The sequence below is a fragment of the Drosophila yakuba genome, chromosome 3R, assembly GCF_016746365.2.
Source record: "Drosophila yakuba strain Tai18E2 chromosome 3R, Prin_Dyak_Tai18E2_2.1, whole genome shotgun sequence".
Lineage (NCBI taxonomy): Eukaryota > Metazoa > Arthropoda > Insecta > Diptera > Drosophilidae > Drosophila > Drosophila yakuba.
The window spans coordinates 19,274,670-19,298,608 of NC_052530.2; the positions used below are offsets into that span (position 1 = coordinate 19,274,670).

Below are 23,939 nucleotides of genomic sequence, written 5' to 3' on the forward strand. Positions count from 1 at the left end.
TATTTATATTTTTTTGGGTACCTATTAAATTGAAATTTTGAATTTGTTGCGGCTCTTACCACTTCTAACGTCGCTTTGCAGCACTGCTTCGCTGTGACTAGCATTCGCCGAAGAAGAAGCACCGTGTAATCAGCTGTTTGCCAAACGAAACGACAAGACGCGCATTTGTTTGACTTTCGACGGCTGCCTTTTAAAAAGCGCAAATTGAGATGTGTTCCCGCAAGATTATCCCACCAGTCTTATAGGGGCCGATTTGGGCTATAATGTCATAGTTATAGCTTACAACCCACTTGGCTGGCAGCACGCGCGTGCGCGGCAATCGCGGTCTATCGGGCGTCAGGACGAAGGACGAGTTCTAGAGAAATGATTGCTATCGCGAATTGGAGACGCGGCAGGAACTCGACTTTTAGTGCTCAGTGCTCAGCGGAATTTGGTGCCATTTCAACGTGTTCTCGGGCGACCAATCCCCAAAATTGGTATTTATTGTTGCAAATCGCTCGCCACCATCCGTGTGCGTGTGTGTGTATGCGTTAAGTCGCGTGTGTGTGAGTTTGTGCGGCGAGGGGCGGCGAAAAGGTAGTGGAAACCTTATAACGTAGAAAGTTAAAAAAGTGCCAAGTTAGTGAAAAAGTAAATTCCGACATTGGGGTCTTTTCGCAGTCTGTATGGTGGTGGCTCGTCCTCGGTTTCCTCCTGACCCTCTTCCATCCACGTCTTCCCGTCCTTTCCAAGGCAAAGAAAAAAACACAGTGTGCGCCCGATAAGGGGAACATTCAACCAGAGCTTTCACTATTGGAAAATACGTGTCTTTAGAATCGTGGACTCATAAAGTAATTTGATTCATTTTTTTAATATTATCTTTGATAAAATTTGCAAAAGTTAAACGATAAACTCTTTAACTGGATTTGTAAAATTCCTAAATATTCCCAATGCATGCATGTCCACTATTGCGAGCGCGCACTGTTCATTTGCGAATGTGTGAGCCATGAATATGTGAAAAACAAAGACGGCAATGGCTGCGAATAAAAATCAATATTGATAGTAATTTCTCGGATGCTCCTCTCCTCGAGACCTTCCCGCAGGAAGCGCAGTCAGGTGGTCATTGTTCGCTCCATCACCCCCGTTGCCCATTTTCCCATTTTCCTATTTTCGCATTTTCCTATTTTCCGCACTATCCGCCCGCTTTGCCGCCCCCCTTTGGTGTGACTCATGCAGCGCACAAACTCAGAATTCCATCAGCGACTCCCTTCCGCCTGGGAATGTGGAAACGCGGTCTCCCATTAAATATTGATTCGATCCTGGACTGCAGCACGCTACAGGAAAACATATACGAAAACCGATTAAAGAGCAATTTGCAAAGCGGCCAATAAAATGCAAAGTAAATAAATGGCCCACAACTCAATTAACAGTTTATCGTTCGGCGAAAGTACACACGAATAATTCACACTCAAATTCAAATTGAAATCAAAGTCAACATTGAAACAGTGAAGATGAAAACGCGCCTCGTTTCGCTAACTTTCCGCGGCAGTGCATCCGTGGATCCACGCTACTCCGCTTCCATGTTGCCCTGGACCATCAACGATATAAGGTCCACGGAGAGCTACACGAAGGTAAATACCACGTATGATTTATGATTTATGGGTAAATAAATACCTCTGGTCTAACTCGCTTCCACTTACTTTGGTTTACAAACTAATTGGACTAATTGTTTCAGAGAGAGCCAAAACAATTTGAAGCTCTGATTTATGATAACAATTAATTGTTTGCTAAGACAAATTAAAGTTAACTAGATACTGAGGCACAGTAATTTAACTTTAAAGACTATAGGATATTTTCACACTTCCAATAAACACACTGTATATCAATATCAATATAATCAATTTCATAGAGGCACTATCCCTTCAAAGATATTGAGTTTGATTTAATTTAAGTCGCCACCCACAAAAACTTTTCTCGTTAATCCAATCAAACACTGAGTGCTGTGCACAGAGTGCACATGAAAGCCAGCCTTTGGCGAAAACAATTAAAGGCAATTTGCCATTATTACGGCTGGGCAAATCAATTATGTTTCAAGTGAGATGCTGGCAAAATAGCGAACCGAATTTACCTAATAAGTTTGTGCTCCATAAAGGATAATTATGGCAATTAGTCACCCATTGGCAGCCGATCATCGTGTGCTTCGGCCCTATAAATAGCACCCAGATAACCGATGACGAACCCAAAGTAATGAAACAACTGAAGGCCCAAAGCCAAATTGTGGCACGCCCACGTCAGCAGGTGTAACCCAAACAGATTAAGCATACGCCGCGTTGAACACGTGCGACAACAAGGCGCGTGCCCCCCTCCACCCCCTCTCAGCCCCTTGCTCGACCGCTGGGTTAATATTATTAGAAGCAGGAAAATTAATTTTAGCAAAGCCCGCAATTAGCCAGTCATCGGAGACCACGTTCCATCCTTGGAAAGGAGCATCAAAAGGTGAAGCCCAATACTTACATACATATGTGGGTAGAGGATAAACTTAACTTAAATATACAACACAGAATAATAATTTGAATAAATTGTAAATTACTCTTTATTTAATGTGGACACAGATCTATTTTCTCAAACTTTTGAGTCTAGTTAACATGTTTTCCTGCATTGTATTGCACTTTTTTGCGAAACCTAAGCAAACAACTTTTGGCACAAGGACACCTTATTTACCCATTTCGGTTTTCCTTGCGTGTGACTCCTCTTCATGTTCTTCTGCACTCCACACAACTCCTACTCCTACTCCTACTCGCATTAAAACGAAGCCCTTCTACGTGCTGTGACCATGCCCCAAGGATCTGTGGTGGACTCACACCTGAATCCTGCGATTGTTGTTGATGCTCACTGAATGTGCCTGGCCTCAAGGAGCTTTCCCAATCACTTCGACAGGGAACAACTCGGCTTGAATTTGTCCTGGGGGATTCGCATACTTATAAGTATAACTTTGGCTAAGCTTGGGTACTGTGAAGTTATATCCTTGAAGAACTCCTTGGAGTACTCAAGTACCTAAGTAAATCTGCGGTACCCAGGAACTCTCAGTAATCCTCTTGAGTTACTGATCAGAGAAATTTCACTTTTCTATTGAGTAACTTTCTTTCTTTAGTCCCTTTTTGTGGTAGAGATGGTAATCAAAAATTTGCAGGGATAACTTATAATAATTTGAATTAGTTATTTTGAACTTAGCTAGTTCTGCATTACCGCAGTATGCTCAGTATTCTCTTATTTTAACATTTACTTGTTTTTTGCATTAAGTTGACACAAAACCAACACGCACCCTGTGCGAAAGAGACGGCATAAATGAAATGTTTGCCTCCTCTTTCCCACTCTCCTATTCGGCGTGGTGCGGCGGCTTATTGCTTTATTATGTTAAATAGCGCATGAAAATTATAACAGGCTTCTTGGATGAATAGATGGCCTACCCACAGGCGTGGAAAACAGAAAGAAAATGCGTCACGCAGCTTTTACATTTTTGTCAGCCGCGAATTTTTCTTGCAATTCGTTTAAAAAGTGTTGAATATAAAACTATTTATAATAATAATTAATTCCTGATGCGAGAAAAATAGTTGTTTTGGTTCCCTATATATAAATTAAATTGGTTGTATCTGTAAGTATTTACTATTACTATTAAGGACTCTTAAAGCCATGCAAAAGGGCTTTGAAATTTTGGTCTGAAGCTTGTAACGCAATGAAAGAAATATATTTTAGCCTATAGGGTAAATTTATCTATTTGAAACTTATTCAATTGCCTGAACTATTTTCCCGCAAATAAGGAATGCGACATTAGTAGGCCGCAAAGTCATAGCTGCTTAGCTATTCTCCTGGCAACATGTCTTAAGATATTAGAATATCTGTACATGTTTTGCATATCATCTTTGTTTTTCATTACATATTCTCAGACTTGCAATGGAATTGTTTAAAATTGTTTCAAATTTTATTCAGAAATGAATCCAAACTTTGTGCTAGCAACAAGGTTTTTAAAACAAAGAAAGTTGATTTAATTTATACAAAAAAATGATTAAATTTTTCACTGTCCTGAGTGTATTGGCCCACATCGAGGCTCTAACGTATGTATTTACTGTGAATGGGGGACTTCTAATCCACTAACAATGGCGGGGATGCTATGCTCGCTTCTTTCCCCTTCGATACTTTTGGTTAACACGAATGAGGTCTGACAAGAGTTTCAGGTAGTGGGCCTCCCTATTGCCCCCCACTTTTCATCCCCTTTGTGATGTGGGCGCGTGGTAGTGGCCCATTGACGTCACAACGCCAGGGAGTTGAGTTAAGCGATGGGGCTGGGAGAGGAAAAATCAATACGCCGCTTGTTTCATTTTCATTTCCATTTTCATTTTCCCAACTCGTCGCTGCTGCGCGTTGGTTGCTGCTGCTGCTGCTGCTGCTGCTGCCGCTTCAATTGTTGCTACTCTAGCTGTTTTGCCGCCTCCTGCTCGGGAAGTCACTCAAGTCGCGTTGGTAATCCGCTTTTGGTCGAGTCACTTGAGTCGTGTCACTCCCACTTCGCCCACAGAGTCCTCCGGTCCTTCTCTGCAGTGGCATAAATGCCTTCGCACTTCAACGTCGCCACCCCGCTGTCCACGAGCTTTTCCGTGGCTTACGCGGCGTATGCGTTATATTCCTGGCGTATACACCCTTAGATTGTGCCACATTTAGTAGAACGCCACTGCATTCCGGTTGGCTGCTGTTTTGCATTTGATGAAAGTCGGTAACGTGGCCTGCTGATCCCTGGACCCGTGTATGCCATCTGAGGTCTCTTGACGTCGTTGTCATTCTGCCAAACTGCACATTGTAGATAGCTGATGTCGTTCCCGAACATTCGTGAAGATGACACACATAATATTCGCATTACAGGGCGCCATAGTAGCTGGAATATATGCTCATATCGGTATGGCAATATGCCTTTAAATATTTGCCATCCATATGTGGACTATTGGATAAATGCATGTTTATTCATTACATGTTTTAGTTTTACATGCCAATGAGCAATTGACTTTGATAGAGCATTTGAATTTAGACACTTAGATATAACACGATTCACAAAACCCTAATTTTAAAACGCGCTCTTGCTGCAGCCCGGACAATCATCCAACCAAGTGGGCAGATGGACACTCACGCCGCTGAGTGAAGAGCATTCGCTGCCCTGGGAAAGTCCACTATTAGAAAGGCCGTCGCTAAAGGGCTCCTCCACTCTGGGTTTCTTCCTGGCAACGAATACGTTGTTTTCCGACCTGGAAATGGAGGGAGTGCCGCTTCTAGATGTCACATCTTGTTCCTGATCCTGGTCGTCCTGATCCTCCGCCAGCTGGCGGCGTAGCGGTGACTTCACTCCCATACGAGCGTTGCCTAGATGCAGGCCAGATTTCTCCTCCTCAAAGGACATCAGTTCCCCGAACCGCAGGGCATTCAGGTTGTCAACGTCCAGGAGGATTTCCTCCATGTACATGAACATCAGACTGCGATGGATCTTCGACCACGAGGACAGGGCGGCCAGACTCCACAGTTGGCTGGAGTGGCGGGCAAAGGTGCCGATGTTGGTGGCCGCCATGTGACCCACGCAATTGATCAGCATATACGCCTTCCTGTACTCGGCAATGGTGTCCTCGTTCAGCATTTTCTGTGGGGAGAAAGGCGCCTCGTAGCACAACTGTGCGAATCCCAGAATGAATGGCACAAACTGGAATTTATCCAGCGAGTATCCGCCATGCCAGTTGGACGAGTTCACCGAATAGGTCACCTGAAGACGGCGCACGAACTGCAGATAGCGATCGAAGAGAACCAGAGCCGAGGCTGCCAGGTCTTCCTCCTGATTGAGGATCTCCGCCTTGAAAAGGGCGCACACGAAGAACAGGAAGCTCAGCTCGTGCCCGGTTCCGTACTCGATTTTTGTTGAGCTGCCAAAGGAGCCCGATAGATACACTCCAAGCTCGTTCACGTGCCTGCACTTGCCGCTAGGCACCGCCTTCTCCACCAGCTGGTATATGTCCCTTAGCATGCTGTGCGCCCAGCGTCTGTAGCCCTTGTTTCCTGGATCCAAGGTAGCACCTGGAACGACAGGCGCCGGAGGATTGGCCACAATCATGGCGTCCAACTTGTCGAATATGGCCGTCAGTCGCCTGATGTTCTGGCTAATCGGAAACCAGTCCGTGTTCCGGATACCCTGTATCTCGGTGCTCACATTGTTCAAGTATGTGATCAGTGTGAAGTACGCACTTGAGGCTAGCCAGGCTTCCATGTCCGAGGTGGACTGCACCCGGCACACAGGTCCCAAGTTGCTTCTCCGAAAGAAGGCGGCCACCCGCTTGGGATTCACTTCACTCTGCTGCTCCATCTCCTCGAGTATCTACAGTCTTTATTTGTATCGATGTGTGTTGTCATGTGCTTATTTCAATAGCCATCCAAAACTAAAACCTATGTCAAAAAGGTTAAGTGGAATATTCACCTTAATTGTTAAACTCCTTGATCACTATGTTAGGTACCGTTTTTATTATTTATTTTAACAACAACCAGTTACGATAAATAACAAGTTATGGATAGAGTTGTTCCCCTTTTATAAGTCGACCCTCCTTCGTACTTAATAGAGAAGTTCTTCGGTTGACCCCGTGGTGAATAATAATACGGTGGGCCGTATATCAAAGCTAGAGATTCGTTATTTGTACTTCAGAAGTAACAATAACAGGAACAAAAGTTACTGCAGTTAATGCTAATTACAATGCTAAGCTGCGCCAACGTTAACAACTACAACACCGACATGAAGCAGTGCAATGAACAATTGTAGACAATTTATTAGGCAACAAACTGCAGCTGGGGGCACGAAAATGTACTAGAAAACAGTTAAAACGTATAAATCAAGGGGTAAAAACACGCGACGTCTGCTTCTGGCAGCGATTGTAATGACAACAACAAACTACCATCATCATGGGGCAAATACAACGACAACGTTCAAAGGCAACACATTTTTCAAAACTGTGGGTGTGGCAGTTTTGGCGGCTTTTAGGCGTTTTGGGCGAGGAAACACTTTCTGGCTTTAATAGTTCCTGAGATCAAGGCGTTCATACGGACGGACAACGGACAGACGGACATGGCCAGTTCGACAAATGATCTACTTATCATGTTATTGATTATGATCGGGAATATATACACTTTATATGGTCGGAAGAGCTTCCTTCTGCCTGTTACAAATTTTTCAAAGAATGCAGTATAACTTTTTACTCCACGAGAAACAGGTATACAATAGTTCACCAACAATTGGTCCACCCTAGCATGAGCGCTTGACTTCATAAACTACGAAACTTGATTCCAATTAGGAATCGCGGAGAAAGGAGAAGAGAGTAGCCAAAGAATAACCAAAAGAGGTCAAGCAGTCAATTGTTATAGCAAGTGAAGAGATTACGTATACGCAGTGTGCCACATAACAATTTGCCTGTGGGGTTTTGGAAAACAATTAGACATGAAGAATAGACAACGTCATTATAATGAACAACTAAAAAAAAGTTGTAAGCACAAACAATGCTTCGCTTTTTGAAAAGGGTAAGGAGAATAGTGGACCAATGTCTTAGGATTTCTATTATGTTGTAAATTATACCACCTAATTATCAGAAAACTGGAATCTGAAAGATATTTTCCAAGGCAGCACGGGGAATAAAGTGTAAAAAATGTTGTAAGGTTTAAATATTTTTAAATTGCAATTTACTTGACAATAAAGCCTTTGCAAAGCACTTAATTCCGTACTCCATAAACGACGAATGGCATTGCCTGTGATAGACAGCATGAATCCTTCGTCAAGTGTCAAATTAAAAAAATTAATTAAATTTAAAATGTCAAGCCCGGTGGATGACTAGGCGATACTCGAAAAGTAAAAGGGCATACCAGATTCTTATTTAAGAGGTAGAAGGAAGCGTTTCTGACCCTTTAAAGTATATATGTATTTATATTATTGATCATGATCACTAAACGAATCGATCTGGCCGTGTCTGTCTGTCCGTATGAAAACCTCGATCTCAGGAACTATAAAAGCTAGAAAGTTGAGCTCAAAAAAAGCTGGGTTCAGTAAAATCGATTTGTTGAAATTTGAAAGCGGAAACCGTTTGCCTACCAATTAGTTTTAAAGATATAAAAGATGCAGATGAATTTTGTTTTCAAATATTGAACACTCAAACCCCAGGAAAATGTTAAAAAGTCTTATTAAAAAAAAATCAATAAAATGTTTTTCTGACCCTATAATGACGCCCTAGTTTCTGAAGCCTTAAGTTCAACGTATCCTGTTTTGTGATTTCCACACATGGATACAAAGTTTTCCATTCTTTTTCAGTTGGCCAAGTTAACGCCCATCTCATGAGCACGCCCACACACTCTCAAACCTGGGAAAAACTTTGCTTTGATTTTAATTTAATTTGCAAAGGAAAAGTTTTCATTTTGTTGTAGCTATCGAGCGATAAAGTACGCCTTCATTTGTTTACCCTCTCGGAAGGTTGATTGCTTCTACTTTTTGTGATGCGAATTAAAAATCTCTGGGCTATCATTAACATAACTGCTTGGTAAAAGTTCAGTTTGAATTAATTATATTTAGAAAATCACGCCTGTAACTGACGTGTGTGTGTTTCATATTTCAATTTTTCCTATTTGCAAAGCCTTTGACAACAGCAAACTCTGGTGGTGAAACAAGAAATGCCGTCCCAAAGGGACCTAAAACCACAACGACCTGCTTTCTGCCAACTACTGATATAACTACACCAAGGCAGCTACAACAACGACACACCCAATAGTGGGGACTACACCCAATTTCCGACTCCTCCTCAGCTCACTCCCTCCAGAAAAACCATTCGGCCCATAGTGTCGACACTCCCTAGTTACCGGGCTTTGGTTGTTAGTTGTTGGCATAAAAAAGGGCCAAGAACAGAGGGGAAAAAGCGAAAAGAAGGCAAATGAGCTGGAGGCGGAAGTGCGCGGGGCCGGAAATGGAGCAGCCGCCATGTTGGCAGGCATGTCATGTTGTCGTTGTCCTCGTTGTCCTCGTTGTCACCAATGCGCGTTTCCTTCTTTCTCTGACGCTCTCATTGCGGGGCAACCCTTTCTCCTTGTGCATGCAAGTATGTAAACTGATTAAAAGGGAATTTAATATTGTTAGTGTGCTTCGCGTAGTGGAAACATTCTAGCAAATTATGAACAACGCGCAGTTATCACCATTGTGTTTTGCCCGTTGCTCTTGCTTATTTTACCACACAATCGGGATTTCTTTTGCTTTAAATATCACAATATTATTAATATTAAACTAATACATATAATTTGAATTAAATCCTCCCTTGCAGCTGTCGGTGGGCATCGAGCATGGCATCCTGGAGTCGTACAACTCGGACTTTGAGCTGCAGTTCAGCCATCCCCTGAAGCATATCGTCGGCATGTGCCGCATTATCCATAAGCCACAGGCGAAGAGCATCGGCAACGGCTTCCTGCAACTGAAGTCGAGTGCTGGACAGGCGTCGGCCTCCTCAGCAGTCGCATCCTCGATGGCCGGCGGAGGCGGCAGCTCGCTGAATGGCAACGGACTGCGCCACACACTGACCGCATCCACGTCGTATGGCTCGCTCTCCTCCAGTGCGGCGTGTGCTTATCAGCTGCAGTTGCAGCAGTCGGCGGAGGCATCCGCGGAGCAGCCGCAGAACTTTATGGAGTTCCAAGGACCCATCACCGGACTGGTCTACTTGCTAAAGGATCCCAAGGACCCGCTGCTGCACATCTATTTGTTCGAGTGCGAGGCCGTCGAGGAGGTAAGTTGGTGGCCCCGATCCCAAGTTCCGATCCCAAATTCCAGATCCCAAATTCCGGGTCCCGGCCCAGCAGACGGATGGAAAAAGTTGTCGACAGTTTTAGTCGACATGGTTTCACTTGTCTGTCCTCCGGCATTTGCTTCTCTCACAATCCCACAATCCCTGCTATTTTGAGGGGAAAGTGAACTGAACCGAGCATCACAGATTTGTGTGCGGACAGTTTGTGGCCTTTTGAAACGCTCTCGTATGGAAATGCTTAGAAAACTTGCAACACAATAGTTTCCATATAAAAACTGCTTGCATAATATGGCACAAAACGTGCAGGAAAAGCCCCAAAAGGATTTTGCGGTTTTAGCAGCGACCATAATAAATTTTGATGCCTATGGAGCGACTGTCTTGGGTTGCACAAATGTGACATAATTCTAATTGCTTTTTCAGGTTAGGCTGGTTAAAAGGGACTTAACCAAAATTGTGGCTTAGTGAAAGTGGTTTAACTGGACTTAATTTCAATAAAATGTATATACATATTTATTTAAAACCGTTGCTCGTAGATTAAAAGGGTGTACTAGATTTCTGGAGTCCGGGAACTCGATTATAGCATTCTCTCTTGTTTCTTTTTTAAACATTCAAGTATATCCTACTTAGAACATCTTTTCCGATTCCTCAGTACTTACTACAATAACCAATGATACTGATACCCTCAAATCTGCATCTAAAATTCACCCAAATCTGGCTTCATTTACAACGCAAAAATAGACCGATCCGACCTCGTCTCCTCAATCAAGTGTTATACCCTGATGTTTGAGCCCAGCACGCCATGAATTGAGTTCCGTTTGCATTTCTAATTAAAGCATTTTGGCCAGTGGGGTGCAATCAAAAAGCTGCTCTTCGCCGAGGAACATTACATTAAATTAGGACTTCGCATGACCTTCTGCCAAATACACGCAAAAGGTTAATTTCCAACCGACGGGCCAAGAAAAAATCCCCTTCTACGCTATTTCAAATGAAAATGGGGTGAAAAATTAAATTCCAGTTTTTGGCAGAAAAGCTGGTGCTGAAGTCACAGCGAACTTTATTTGGTGCTCCTAAAGTTCAATTATTGCCAGTAATTTTTAAAGCTCATCGTGAGGTGGGCAGCTCTCAATTGTTCTTGCTTTTTGGTTGTAAATCTCTACATTGAGCGTTTCCACTTAATTTCATCGTAATCGGTAGAGAGTTTTTCGCGAGAGCTGTTGTTGGTTTATTGCATGTCAAAAGCATTTTAAGCCCTGCGTTTCGGCCTTGTTGTTGACTTGGCTTGATTGTTGATAGTGGGTTTCGACAGTGTGAGCTCGAAATTTTTATTGAGACTCAGTATCCAGCTGGTTTCAATCACAATATCTGGATCACAAATTCCGATGGCATGTTAAAGCACAATGCAGGTCACCATAAGCAAAGTATTTATGTGTTTTGTGGAAATGCTTGTTGTGGCATAAAAGGATTTTAAAGTACCCACCGAAGTTTTCACATGCTCGCTCTTTGAAAACCAATTATTTCAATTCGCTTATATTCTGTTTCTGTTAATGCATTTTACACTTTCATGCGCCCCAATAGATTTTACTCCTTCTCTTATAATGTATGCGTAAAATTGTTTTCTTTGAACATGAACTAATTTATTTAGGATACAAATGCTTTATCAAACAATATATGTTTTCAATATTAAAAGTTTTTTTACACTTATTTTAAATTAATTACTTGTAAAATTATATATTCCTGAATAAAATAATAATTATGTCTTCAAAAATGTCATTAAATAGCACGACTCTATTTCAACTACAATTACAATTAGGCTCATAAATCTTCTATCTAACGAAGTTCTGTTAATCAAACCCTATTTATAGTGCAATTGTTGTTTTTAAACACTCCTTTTAAATGCAATAAATGAAATCCCTAACTCTTATCCTTAAGAAACTGTAGTCATCCTACGTTTCAGCGATTGAGCCACTAATTGAAGCCATTAGGCGCAGAGATAAACGCACTTTTCCCCGCAATCCTTTCTGTTTGCAAGGCAAAAAGGGAACACATTACGCAAGTACTAAAAAACATTATTCCAGGAACAGTCGCAGATGTGTTTCTCGGCGGCACTTAAACCACATCATAAGCTCGTAAATATTTAAGGCCTTTGTTCGCTCCACCTGCGAAATGTCCTTGTGCTTCATTAGCAGGTGGGTCCTTTGCTAAATGGCGCATGGCGCAGGACAGCCATTCGCCCGTTTAAGCAGCGAGCTTACTGTCCTTGCTCCCTCCCGTAGGATAGGAAATGGTCCTTCGAGCCGAGTGTCAGTGGCGGTCTTGGTCATCATGGTCTTCTGCATGGCCGGCTGAACAACTCGGCTGGATAAACAAGAAACTAATAGAGTGAGTTGGCAAGCTGTCAAATTGTCGATAGCTTCGCATGCTTTGCGGATGCCATCTTCAGGTTTATGAAGAATGCAATGCATAACAAACACAAATACCATTCTGCCATACACTTTGGCACTGGATAACTTTTGAAAACGATATTGAACGTTTAAAGTATCCGCTTCACCCGAAGCCGCTCTTGCCGGCAGATAATTGGCTTTCACTTTTATTTCCTCGAATCGCATGCAAAATATTGCCTCCTTCCGTTTGGGAAAGGAGAACTTGGCAAGCGCGCCCGGTGAACAAATTGAATTTGTCGCACATCGGGGAAGGAAGAAGCCTTTTATGCCATGATTAGATTGGAGTTGGTCCCTTCCTTTGGCTCTTTGTGCCTGCTCCAAATTGAATTTACAGTCAGGTATTAGTTTGCTGCAAAAATCAGGGTGTGCTGCCTTAGTTTCTCTTTATTATACTCACTTCTGTTTTAGACAGTACTTTATAGCTTCGTTTCTTCAAGGCTTCACTAGGACACTAGGGTAATTTTCGTTGAACAGCACTTTCGTAACGCTTATAGAATACATACATAACTATCTAATAACAAGTACTACAAACTAACATTGCAAAAGAAGTAAATATATTTGAAATAAGACACGACACATCATAAAGGCTTTTAGTTTTAGGCTTTTAGTTTATAATGTAAATATTTTTGTATCTTGCGTTAATATAATTCAAAGAAATAATGTGGCTTGCTTCCTAAAAGCATCGCAAAAAACTATATATATGTTTATATATTATATGTTTCATTTTAACTTTACTAATTTACGAATTTTCCCAGCAGCATTATTGTGGAATTATTGAAGACATGTATTGCACTTCCCTTGTTTAATCCGTTTTTAATCCGTTTTGACAATTACACTGAGAGAATATCCGCACCTTTGGCAATGCGCACTTTGGCATCGAGTTGGGCTATTCATTTTGTAATTTGCCCATTGAAATCGTGGTCGGTTGCCCAATGCACGTTTGTAATTTATGATCTTGTTTGCCACATGAAGTATACGCCGTGTGGTTCGCTTGACTCTTTCTCTCCCTTTCTCTCTCTCTCTCTCTTCCTCACTGGTTTTCTGCCTCTCTTTCGCTCTATTTCGACTCTCGCTAGCACCCGCATATATCCTCTTCGATTTCGTATGCGCATGTAGCTATATCGCCATATTCCCAGTCGCACTTCTAGTATGCGATCTGCTGGTCGGCACTCGAATCGCGCGCGTTTCGCTTGCGAGTTTGTGGCGACAAAGACGTATAGCACCGGTATATCAAAATATGTACAAATATCCAAAAACAATACGCACATAATTAACGGGGGACATTGATAATACCCGAAAGTCACCAGAATTAGGGAAATGGGCAGAAAGTAAACTTGTTTACCGTGCTCGAAATAAAAAAACAAAGCGTTTCGAAACCAAAAATAATTCAGTCACTTAAACGCGCCAGCCAAATCGAAAGGCAAAACAGTGTATATATATCCGCACATGTGTAAATCATATAGAATTCTGTTTATTTCTGTCTGTTTTGGCCATTCTGTTCTTTGTTCTCTCCGACGTTTGCTTTTGAATTTGAAGAATCTTGGACAGGCGTAGGCAACCAATTGATTTGTATTCGGCATCTTAGTTGTAAACTTACATAAGCTGATCTCAGCATTTTCCACTCAAAATAAACAAAAGGCTGAGCATCTTTAGGCGTTCTAAATATTGCACATTTTCAAAGTGCCAGTGCAAACGACTCGGAAATCAAGTCGAGCAAAGTCAATTAACGCGGCAATTAGATATACGGATAAACAAATGACTGTAAAGCGCTATTTAGACGGTTGGGAATACCTATGTAGTTTCGGTACCGGGGAAATGTGTTCTATCTGCAAGTGCAGCTCTGGGAATCCATATAAATATAATAAGATAATGGTTTATGGCCAGCCAAGCGGAGCTGAGAGTACTTTGACCCTTTTGTATCGGAAAATAACATACTCGTACATTGCAATATATGCCATATCTCTCTAACAGCTGATCGATCACAGATGCTCGTTCGCAACTCGAAAATACTTTCGTTGGTCGCGAGAATCGCTCTGCTCGCATTTGTCGCCGCGTTTCGATGGCCATTTCACACTAAACGAGCCCCGTGAACGGTCGTAAAAGCTATTTGCTGCTGATTTACGTGATCTTTCGGGCGTCGAGCAGCAATCGAGAATATATATGCACATTTGAAAAACTAAAATACCATAATGAATAGATCAGTTTAAGGGCTGTATAAACGTGACAGTTAATAATGCAATATGCCATTAACAAGTGCTTAATCCAAATAGATAACCACTGTCAATAGCTATCTAAGAAATTGGTTATATCAAAAGCATAATAATAATATATCAATCGATAATAGATGTGGAAAACGTGTGGTAGTCGTACAAAATCTCAAAGTACAAATCTCAAAATAGACATTTGTGATACAAGCCGCAGTTGCTAAAAGAAAGTTGTGAAAGTAAGTGGTGATAACCGAATACCCAGAGCATCCCGGCGAATAGGAAAGTATCTGAAGATGTTCACTGTGCCATTTCATCGGGACACCATTCTGACCACCTCCGTCAGCGATGCATCGGTGCTCAACAAGAGTCGGGCCGTACGTAGAGATTGGGATTCAGTATCCAGAGTATTCAGTGTAGCCAGTATTTCATATTGAACCGCTAACTAACCGCTTGATTCAATTGATTTCAATTTTCTGCCTGCTTCTGAGCTTGTGTAATTTGTTTCTATGTACTGTTTACTTGCTGCCTGCCTTTTGTTTGTCGTCTTATGCAAGGGTTTGTTATGCATGCACTGCTGCGATTGCTTTGTTCTTTTGTTTTCCAACTAATTGCAGCGTTTAAGCCAAGTTAAAAGTCAGCACCTCACCCCCCAACCTCGCTTTTTTTCCACTTAATACTAAGTAATTGATTTACCCTTGAAATGGTCTTCTCATCTCGTCAATAATGAATTCGTTGTGCCATTTTCTTCATCTTTTCACGTTTCAAGTTTGACTTTTATTGAAACTTAAAAGGCCAGAGACAATTCCCATGTAAATGGCTCCGATATTCTATTCCCCGGATTACCATATAAAGTGCTTTTCCGTACTCTTCCATTTTGTTTCAAAATGAATTCCGCGCGGCTGCCAAAAGGCTGAGCAGGGTGGAACCCGGGAGGAGCACAGTTTCCGCCATGGGCGCCAAGAAAAGTTTCTCGGATTCGTCCTTTATGTGCCGCTTGACCATGGCCATGGCGACTTCAATGACCCTGGCGTCCGAGAGAGCGCCGCAATTGGGAACAAACACTTTGGGTGGCTTTAACTTTTCAGCCGTGTCGATTGTACACTTTTGATGGGCTTCAAAAGTTGCACAAAGGCCGTTTTGAGATCTGAAAAAACGCACTACGGGTGATAAGTTTGGAGTGAAAAATTTAAAAAAAAATGGTTTAATGGGTCAAGTGGGTGAATGGGTCAAAAAATTAGCTGCAACCGCTTTAGTATCTGCTGCTCAACAGAACTTTAAACTTCATGTAGTTAGATAGACATGTAAAATGATAACTGATGATTACCGACCTTCTAGGAAGGAAGGGGTATATAATCAAATTAAATTTCAATTGAATTAGAGGCTTTCTAAAAACCGGTCACAAATTGCCGGGCAATATAATATAATATCTGCGATGAACTTAGAGCTTCGAGTGGTTTAGCAAGGGAATTAAATCGCAATTTGAGCTGAATGCTAAATTATACCATTAATTATTATTACCCTCGTGGATTTTGCCAGCATTAAAATGCAATTCATTTTGCGTAGATTTTCCAAATATATATAGTACAAATGGGTTTTTGTTTTGGTTAGTGCTTGATAAATACATAACAATAAACACCATTGGTGGTTCAATGGAACGAAACTAATTGTCCACAATGCGAAGTAATTGGCAGGGAAATGGGAAACGCGTAGATGTCAGTATATGTCAGACAAGTAAGACAAAAAATCATAAATGTTGATGACATATGCAAAAAACGGGGATATGAAACATTAAATATTATAGTTCAAACATGTGATAAAAGCTGTAAGACACTTGATAGATATTTTAAATTAAGTGTGTTAGTTGCCAAAACAAAAATATGAATTATTATTAAATTACAGAAAGGAGAATACTATCACGTATACCGCTTGTGTGTTAAACCCACTTCAAAGTTAATACTATTAAGACATGTGCAATGCAAAACAGTTGGGCGACAAAGCAATGCCATAAAATCGCTGGCGATAATAACGCGTGCGATTTGTGAGCGAGTCGCGTGTAACTCGACTTTATCGTCACTGCTGCCTGTCGTGGCTCTGTGCTCCAGGGCTCTGAGATCTAAGCTCTGTGTTTTGGACAGATTGGGCCTTAGATATGCGCATTGCTATTAAAAAGCAATGCCACACATGCACCACAGCAGCAGTAGTGCAACACGTAAAAATGAAGCAAAAACACAGAGTCATCAAGTGAAACGCAGAGTCAGGCAAACGTGACGTTGAATTGAATTCCTGCAAACAGTTTTCATTGTTTATGTGTGCTGTGTATATTTTTTTGTTTTGCTTAAGCAATAATAATAAAAAAGGGAAACACTCATGCATATATTGTCGGAGCGTTTAAAAAACACGCGTGCCGCACAAATCATAAGCAATATACAAGCAGAGCCAATAAGTTTGCATCTTTTATAACTCTAATAAATATGTTTCAAAATAAATTAAAACCTTTTGCTCATGTCAAATACATAGTTATATATCTTAAAGAATCACTTCTAACTTCTTGATTCTAATACTCCTATTAAAAGTTGAATTAATTAGCTTCTCTTAGGTACACGCAAGACCTAATCGTGTAGATTGCAAGATAATTCACTCCTATTATTGTGACCGTTGCTGTAGCGCAGTACATATTCAAAGTGTGGCTATTGGTCAACTTGTTCTGCAGATGTCGTCACGATCACTCGCCAAACGACTGATCACGAGGAAGAGGAAGAGGACAGTACCAAAATAAGAATGAAAATTTAAATCAATTTAGGAAGATAACTTTTTAATTTGTTCGTGTGTCCGAGTCCGAGAATTCGTGCCCCAAAATTGCCGATGAATGACAATTAGATGTGGTCCACACGGATGTATGTACATATGTATCTTTGGGATACATGTGTGCGTGCGAGAACGCATCTGACGGACAGCTGCATCCGACGAGAGTGGGTTGACATTGGACTTTTAACTTGCCTGGCACCCGCCAGCGAAATCATTTCTGGCATCTATTCAATGCAAACTGGGACGACGTGCGGAATGCCCGATCTCTCGCCCAAGGAACGCCCTAGAGGCTGCTCTCTGATCGGTGAGCAGGGCACCACCATCATCATCACGCCGGGAGCAGCTGATGCATCCGATGGGCAGACATTGCGTCGGCATGACCACTGTTGAACATGTTCTCTGTGAGTCACAAAGTATCCCAGTTGTATCTCGGTTTTGCCTAATGGGCCTGACGCTCATCTGTATATTAAATATATATAATAAATATTTCGCATATTTATCTGTGCTTTTTTGTACCACTTGTACCACTCGTAGAGTGAAAGGGTGTACTAGATTCGTTGAAAAGTATGTTACAGTATGTAAAGTATGTATGAAGTATAGATATTCTTGATCAGGATCAATAGCCGAGTCTATCTGGCCATTCCATCAAATTGACCAAACTTTTGGTGTTGTACCGACTGCTGCACGTTCCTAACACTCTCCTCAAAATCCCAGACTACTGAAAGCTGAGTGTCTAACCGGTGTTTCCGTATGCGAATATCTTACAGATGGCCGAGCTGATGCACCAGATGCGGGATCCGGCCCACACGCTGGGAGGTTCCGTGGGCAGCATTCCGCAGACGCTGATCGGCGGCGGCGGAGGAGGCAGCCACGGAAACTCCAATGGAGCACTGAACGGAATCCATGCCACGCCCGCCACGAATCTGAAGATGAGCGAGGCGATGCGCAACGCACAGCACGACGCCAGTCCCAATCCGGTTAGTTCAAAGATGAAGGCCTCAAAGTCATACACCCATGGCCTGAGTAGCTCCTCGGGCACGGTGAACATTCCCACGTCCACGTCGGCCCAGAGCAATCTCTCCCTGCTGGCGGACATCTCCCCAAATCACACGCACTTCTTCGAGGTGATGTACGTGGGCAAGATCCGGGTGTCCCAGAAGCGGGTGCCCAACACCTTCATTGACGACGCCCTGCCCAAGTTCAAGGCGTATGATGCTCAACGCTTGAGACTTCTCCAGAATCGCAAGATGTCTCTCAGCAGTGAGGGTGGTGTGGGCATCGAAGCGAAACCCAGCAGCTCCCTTACGAGTCACGACTTGAAGGAGGAGGACGAGGAGGAGCACGAGCTCAAGGGGCAGGAGGATGCACAGGCAAAACCCGTGGTGCAACTACAACTGACGGGCGCAGAAGAAGGAGCAGCACCACGACCCCTGGAGGATGACAAAGAGAACAAGTCGCCGGAGAAACGGCCGCTGCTGCGAGGTCAGAGTCAAATCGAACTGGGCCACAAGGAGCAGTAAGTATCCCGTCATTCGAGTTATCTTATCCCCCTGACATTTCGACGAACAACTTCTCCGTCTTGCCGCAAAACCCCAAAGCTCCAACGGCTCTGAGCCATCAGCATCCCATAGCCAACTGGAGGCACACAATGTCATTGTAAACAAGCAGCCCACGCCGCCCAGGGAGCAGGCAGTGGGCACTGGGACCGGGAGTGGCAATGGAAATGGCGATGCTACTTCCGCTTCTGCGGGTCCCAGTCAACTGCATCCCAATTATGCGATGGATAAGTAAGTGGCAGCTAGGCCAGCAATCACGTCGCATGTTCGTTTTCGTTTCGTTTCTTGGTTATTGTTTCCAAAGCTTTTGTTTTTAAATCTTAAGAATCAAGATTCTGAGGAAAGAAAATAGTTTTGCCTGTGATCCCTCAATAGAGTATCCTGTTTTAGTTGTTTCGCTTGCCCAGTAGCACCCATCGCTTCCCTCCTTTTTTTTAGTTGCATGTCACCGCCTGAAGCACCTAGAACTTGAATCACCGAAATATGTTCAAAACGATTAAAAAACTCACGTATTTCTAGCATACCCAAGTTGAGGGATCGCTCCGCCTCGCAGGGCTGCATTCCGCCGTATGTGGAGCAGAACCGGACGATGGTATTCCTAGTGGGTCGATGCGATCTCCGTCTCATCTCGCCGGATCGCAAGCAAGTGCTGCTCTACAAGGACTTCAAGGACGTGGCCAGCTGCGTGCACGGCCAGAAGTCGCTGGATCACTTTGGCATCATCTGCCGGGAGCTGAACAACGATGGCTACATTGGCTACGTGTTCAAGTGCCAGTCGGAGCATGTGTGCGATGACATAGTGGCCGCCATTGCTCAGGCCTTTGACACCTGCGCGGAGCAGAAGAAGAAGCAGGATACCCAAATCTTCAGTTGCGAGCACTGCCCAATGCTGTGGTACCACAAGCTATGCACCGACGTCGAAGGCCTTTCCGAGAAGAAGACCCAGGCACTGATCCTGCGCCGCATCGAGACTCTGAGTGACGACGAGCAGGAGATTGTGTGGGCCAAGTTCTGTGGCTCTGAGAAGACCAATGCTCCGGTGGCCGAGCAAAACCAGTTTCTCATGATGCTTCTTCGGGCGCACTGCGAGTCCAGACAGCAGAGGCATGTCCACGACACCGCCGAGAACCGGTCGGAGTTCCTTAACCAATATCTCGGTGGCAGCACCATATTCATGAAGGCCAAGCGCTCGCTGACCAACTCATTTGATAATCTCCTCAAGCGAAAGCCCTCCAAGGATGACATTGCCGTACCGTCGCACAACTTAAGGGATATCAGGGAAGGATCCGCCGAGCCGCTGGGCACCCAGTCACCTCCCGAGGGCTTCCGATCGCGATCGAACACTGTGGGAGCTAGTCCCAGCAGCAAGCCCACAGCTGAGCAGCTGAAGAGTCCCATGATGGACATGTAAGTTAAGAACTTAATGTTTTTATATAAATCCACTAATATAATTCACTTTATAGATTCATGAAGGTGGGCAACAGCCCCAAAGAGGCGGAAACCCATCAGAGCTCCTGGCGACAGGCCATACTTAATAGTGTAGTGACACCATCCAAGGGTCTGGATAGTGAGGTTCCCACCGAGTTTCTCTCGCCAATGCGAAAGCGTAAGTAATCCCAATATCTTTGAGTATCGTTTATGATTAATAATCATTGATATGACAGCTGTGAAGCGTGGTAAACGGGATGCGGCAGAGTTAAGGGAACTGTGGCGCACTGCCATTCGGCAGACTATAATGCTCAATCGCATGGAGACGGAGAACGCAATGTTGCAGGCACGTCAGAATGAAAACGAACTGAAGCGCATTAAATTGGACTACGAGGAGATTGTGCCTTGCGACAAGCAGCTAATCGAACGATGGGAGCAGATCATCGAGCGCAACTCCACACAGATAGGCAACAAGAAGGATCCCAAAGTCCTGGGTCACGCCATTCGCACCGGAGTACCGCGTTCAAAGCGCGGCGATGTCTGGACCTTCCTGGCCGAGCAGCATTCCATGAACACGGCGCCGGTGGACACTAAGCGATTCCCCAACTTCAATACACCGTATCACACGCTGCTGAAACACCTTACTGAGCATCAACATGCGATTTTCATCGATCTGGGCAGAACGTTTCCCAATCACCAGTTCTACAAGGATCCGCTTGGTCTCGGCCAGTTGTCGCTGTTTAACCTGTTGAAGGCGTACTCCATATTAGATCCGGAATTAGGTTACTGTCAGGGTCTGGGCTTCATCTGCGGCGTCTTACTTCTGCATGTGAGTTTTCTTAATCGAATTCTAGAAAGAACACTAACTAATTATTGTGTTTTCCAGTGTGATGAAGCCAATGCATTTCAACTGCTAAAGCACTTGATGTTCCGCCGTAATATGCGCACAAAATACCTGCCTGACATGAAAAAGTTTCAACTGCAGCTGTATCAGCTCTCCCGATTGGTTAAGGATCATCTGCCAGATCTGTACGTGTGGCTCGATCAAAACGATGTCTCGCCTACTTTGTATGCTGCTCCATGGATCCTCACCGTCTTTAGCTCACAGTTCCCGCTGGGATTTGTGGCCCGTGTATTTGATCTGCTCTTCCTGGAATCCTCCGATGTAATCTTTAAGTTTGCCATTGCCTTGCTCTCCGTGCATAAGCAGCAACTACTGGCCAAGGATAACTTCGAAGAAATTATGGACTACCTGAAGACGGTGGTGCCAAAGATGGAGCACTCGTGCATGGAACAGATTATGAAGCTGGTCTTTAGCATGGACATAGGAAAGCAGCTTGCCGAATACAATGTGGAATACAACGTGCTTCAGGAGGAGATTACCACCACCAACCATCACCTAGAAATGCTAAACAGAGAGAAGACGCAGAACCAGCATCTGGAGCAACAATTGCAGGTATGCTTTTGAAACTTAACAAATTTAAATAATTGTTTAATTTGTATGTATATATTCTCCAGTTTGCTCAATCGTCGATTGCTCAGTTGGAGACCACTCGTTCCTCACAGCAAGCTCAGATAACCACGCTGCAATCGCAGGTTCAGTCTCTGGAGCTAACCATCCAAACGCTCGGTCGCTATGTTGGCCAACTGGTGGAACACAATCCCGACCTGGAGCTGCCAAACGAGGTGCGGCGCATGCTCCAGCAGCTGGACGACTTGGATCGACAGCGTCGCAAACCGATATTCACCGAACGCAAGATCGGCAAATCCGTTTCCGTCAATAGTCACTTGGGGTTTCCACTCAAGGTGCTCGAAGAGCTGACCGAAAGAGACGAACTTGGTTCGCCACAAAAGCAGAAGAAGGAGAAGACACCTTTTTTTGAGCAGTTGCGTCAGCAACAGCAACAGCAGCAGCAACAGCATCGCCCCAACGGGCAGTACTCCAATGTCGCTGAGTCGGTGTCCCCGACTCCACCTTCGCGACCCAATCGCCTGCTGGACAATGTCAGCGCACGGACTGTCATGCAAGTGAAACTGGATGAGCTGAAGCTGCCGGAGCATGTGGATAAGTTCGTGGCAAATATAAAAAGTCCCTTGGAGGTGGATTCTGGAGTAGGAACGCCCCTCAGCCCGCCCAGCACGGCGAGCAACAGCAGCGGAGGCAGCATATTCAGCCGCATGGGCTATCGGACAACGCCCCCAGCTCTATCTCCGCTGGCCCAGCGACAAAGTTACGGAGTGGCAATTACCACGGCACCCTCTGCTCAGCACACGGAGGAAGTGGCGCCCACAACGACGATGGCTGTAATGCCTCGGGAGGATGACGAGGAGCCGCAGCTCATGCATCCGCTCAGCATAGTCGGGGGCGATGTGAACGTGCGCTTCAAGGGCACCACGCAGCTGAAATCCATACGTCCGGTGCACCACATGCGTGCGATTCCGCTGAGTGGAGTGCAGCACCAATCCAGCACGGAGTCCACGGTGCGAGTGGCTCCCGTGCCCGTGGAGCTGACTCCACCAGTGGCCACTGCAACCACCGGTCGCAGCTAACGGTTCTGATTCATCGGGAAGCTGCTGCGCGGATTTTACCGCGATTAGGGCCCGCCGGCAGAATGGGCAGCTTTCAAACTCAAACGCTACTCATAACCTTTTCTGTTGCGGCTTAGATACGATTAACCCAACCTATAAGATACAAACTTATACTTCGCTTTCAAATTGTGTGTATGTGTCGATGTACGCACAAGATAGCCATAGATATTGCTCCGGAAGTTATGCAATCGTTATAAACTGATGCCCCAAAAATTAGACAAGTATAAATGCTTATAGGAATAAATTGTATAATGCTTTTTCAAGGTTTTATAAATTTGGCTAACGCATCAAAATCGAAGCTTATAACCTTAAGCATCACCTTAAACAAGATAATCAAAAGGCATTAATGATTCTGTAGTTTGTTTTTTTCCCTGCTTTTGACATAACATTTTAACGAATTTACTTAGAAGTTTACTTGTTAATTTTCGTGTTTCTTTAATTCTAGACCATTAGTTCTTAATGTTATTTTTAGTTTCTCTATATTTGTACATTTCTCGCAGGGTTACACTTTGCAATGTATACAAAAGGCAAAAACCTAATTTATGAAACGATGATACTTGCTATCTTGACTAGGATACAACTTTCTTAAATCTCTTTTGTTAATTATGGTACTTGGATTGTATTGATTGTTTACATATATATATACGATTATGAACTATAAAAATTAAAAAACAATACAAGCAAAGTAATTAATTTTGTGTAAAGTACTTAAATATTGCTTAGCTGGACGGTTTTTATCAGGCGTCCTGAGTTTTTGTAGCTGATTTGTGTTAGAATATGAGTAAAATCAACAATTATATGAAAACAGAATAAATTCATAAATTATTTAATCAAATATTTAGGTGTTTCATATGTGGGTGGGTATATAAATTGCATTATATATTTAGTACAGTAATAACTCGAATGTTTTTTCCTAACAACATAAGCTCTGAAACATCATATAATTTGTTTGAGTTCTTTTATTTAGACGAAAACGGCTTTTTCTAAAGTGTATAATTATTTATTATGATATTATCCTCTTAAATTATAATTTAAAAACAAGTAGCCATTATTTATTAGTATATCACATACAATGTAATGCTTATACAC

The 23,939-nt window shown here is 43.3% G+C and overlaps 2 protein-coding genes across 7 annotated transcripts; one reads left to right on the plus strand and one right to left on the minus strand.

Moving 5' to 3' along the window:
• Positions 1 to 165: 165 nt before the first annotated feature.
• LOC6537520 (TBC1 domain family member 4) lies at positions 166 to 23,685 on the plus strand. 6 transcript variants are annotated; one of them, XM_015192900.2, is made up of 10 exons: positions 167 to 576; positions 1,310 to 1,610; positions 9,348 to 9,806; positions 18,045 to 18,793; positions 18,876 to 19,064; positions 19,353 to 20,240; positions 20,297 to 20,439; positions 20,498 to 21,090; positions 21,148 to 21,717; positions 21,780 to 23,685. In XM_015192900.2, exons 2-10 carry the CDS (start codon positions 1,491 to 1,493, stop codon positions 22,809 to 22,811), a joined length of 4,743 nt encoding a protein of 1,580 aa, XP_015048386.1. In that variant the 5' UTR covers positions 167 to 576; positions 1,310 to 1,490; the 3' UTR covers positions 22,812 to 23,685. The 6 variants fall into 6 exon arrangements, with proteins under 6 accessions (XP_039231053.1, XP_015048386.1, XP_015048385.1 ...); XM_015192899.2 differs by having other exon boundaries at positions 167 to 476; XM_039375119.2 differs by lacking the exon at positions 18,876 to 19,064 and having other exon boundaries at positions 166 to 576.
• LOC6537518 (serine/threonine-protein phosphatase 2A activator) lies at positions 4,971 to 6,470 on the minus strand. Its single transcript, XM_002098028.4, has one exon. The coding sequence runs from the start codon at positions 6,368 to 6,370 to the stop codon at positions 5,093 to 5,095; it is 1,278 nt and encodes a 425-aa protein (XP_002098064.1). The 5' UTR covers positions 6,371 to 6,470; the 3' UTR covers positions 4,971 to 5,092.
• Positions 23,686 to 23,939: the final 254 nt, after the last annotated feature.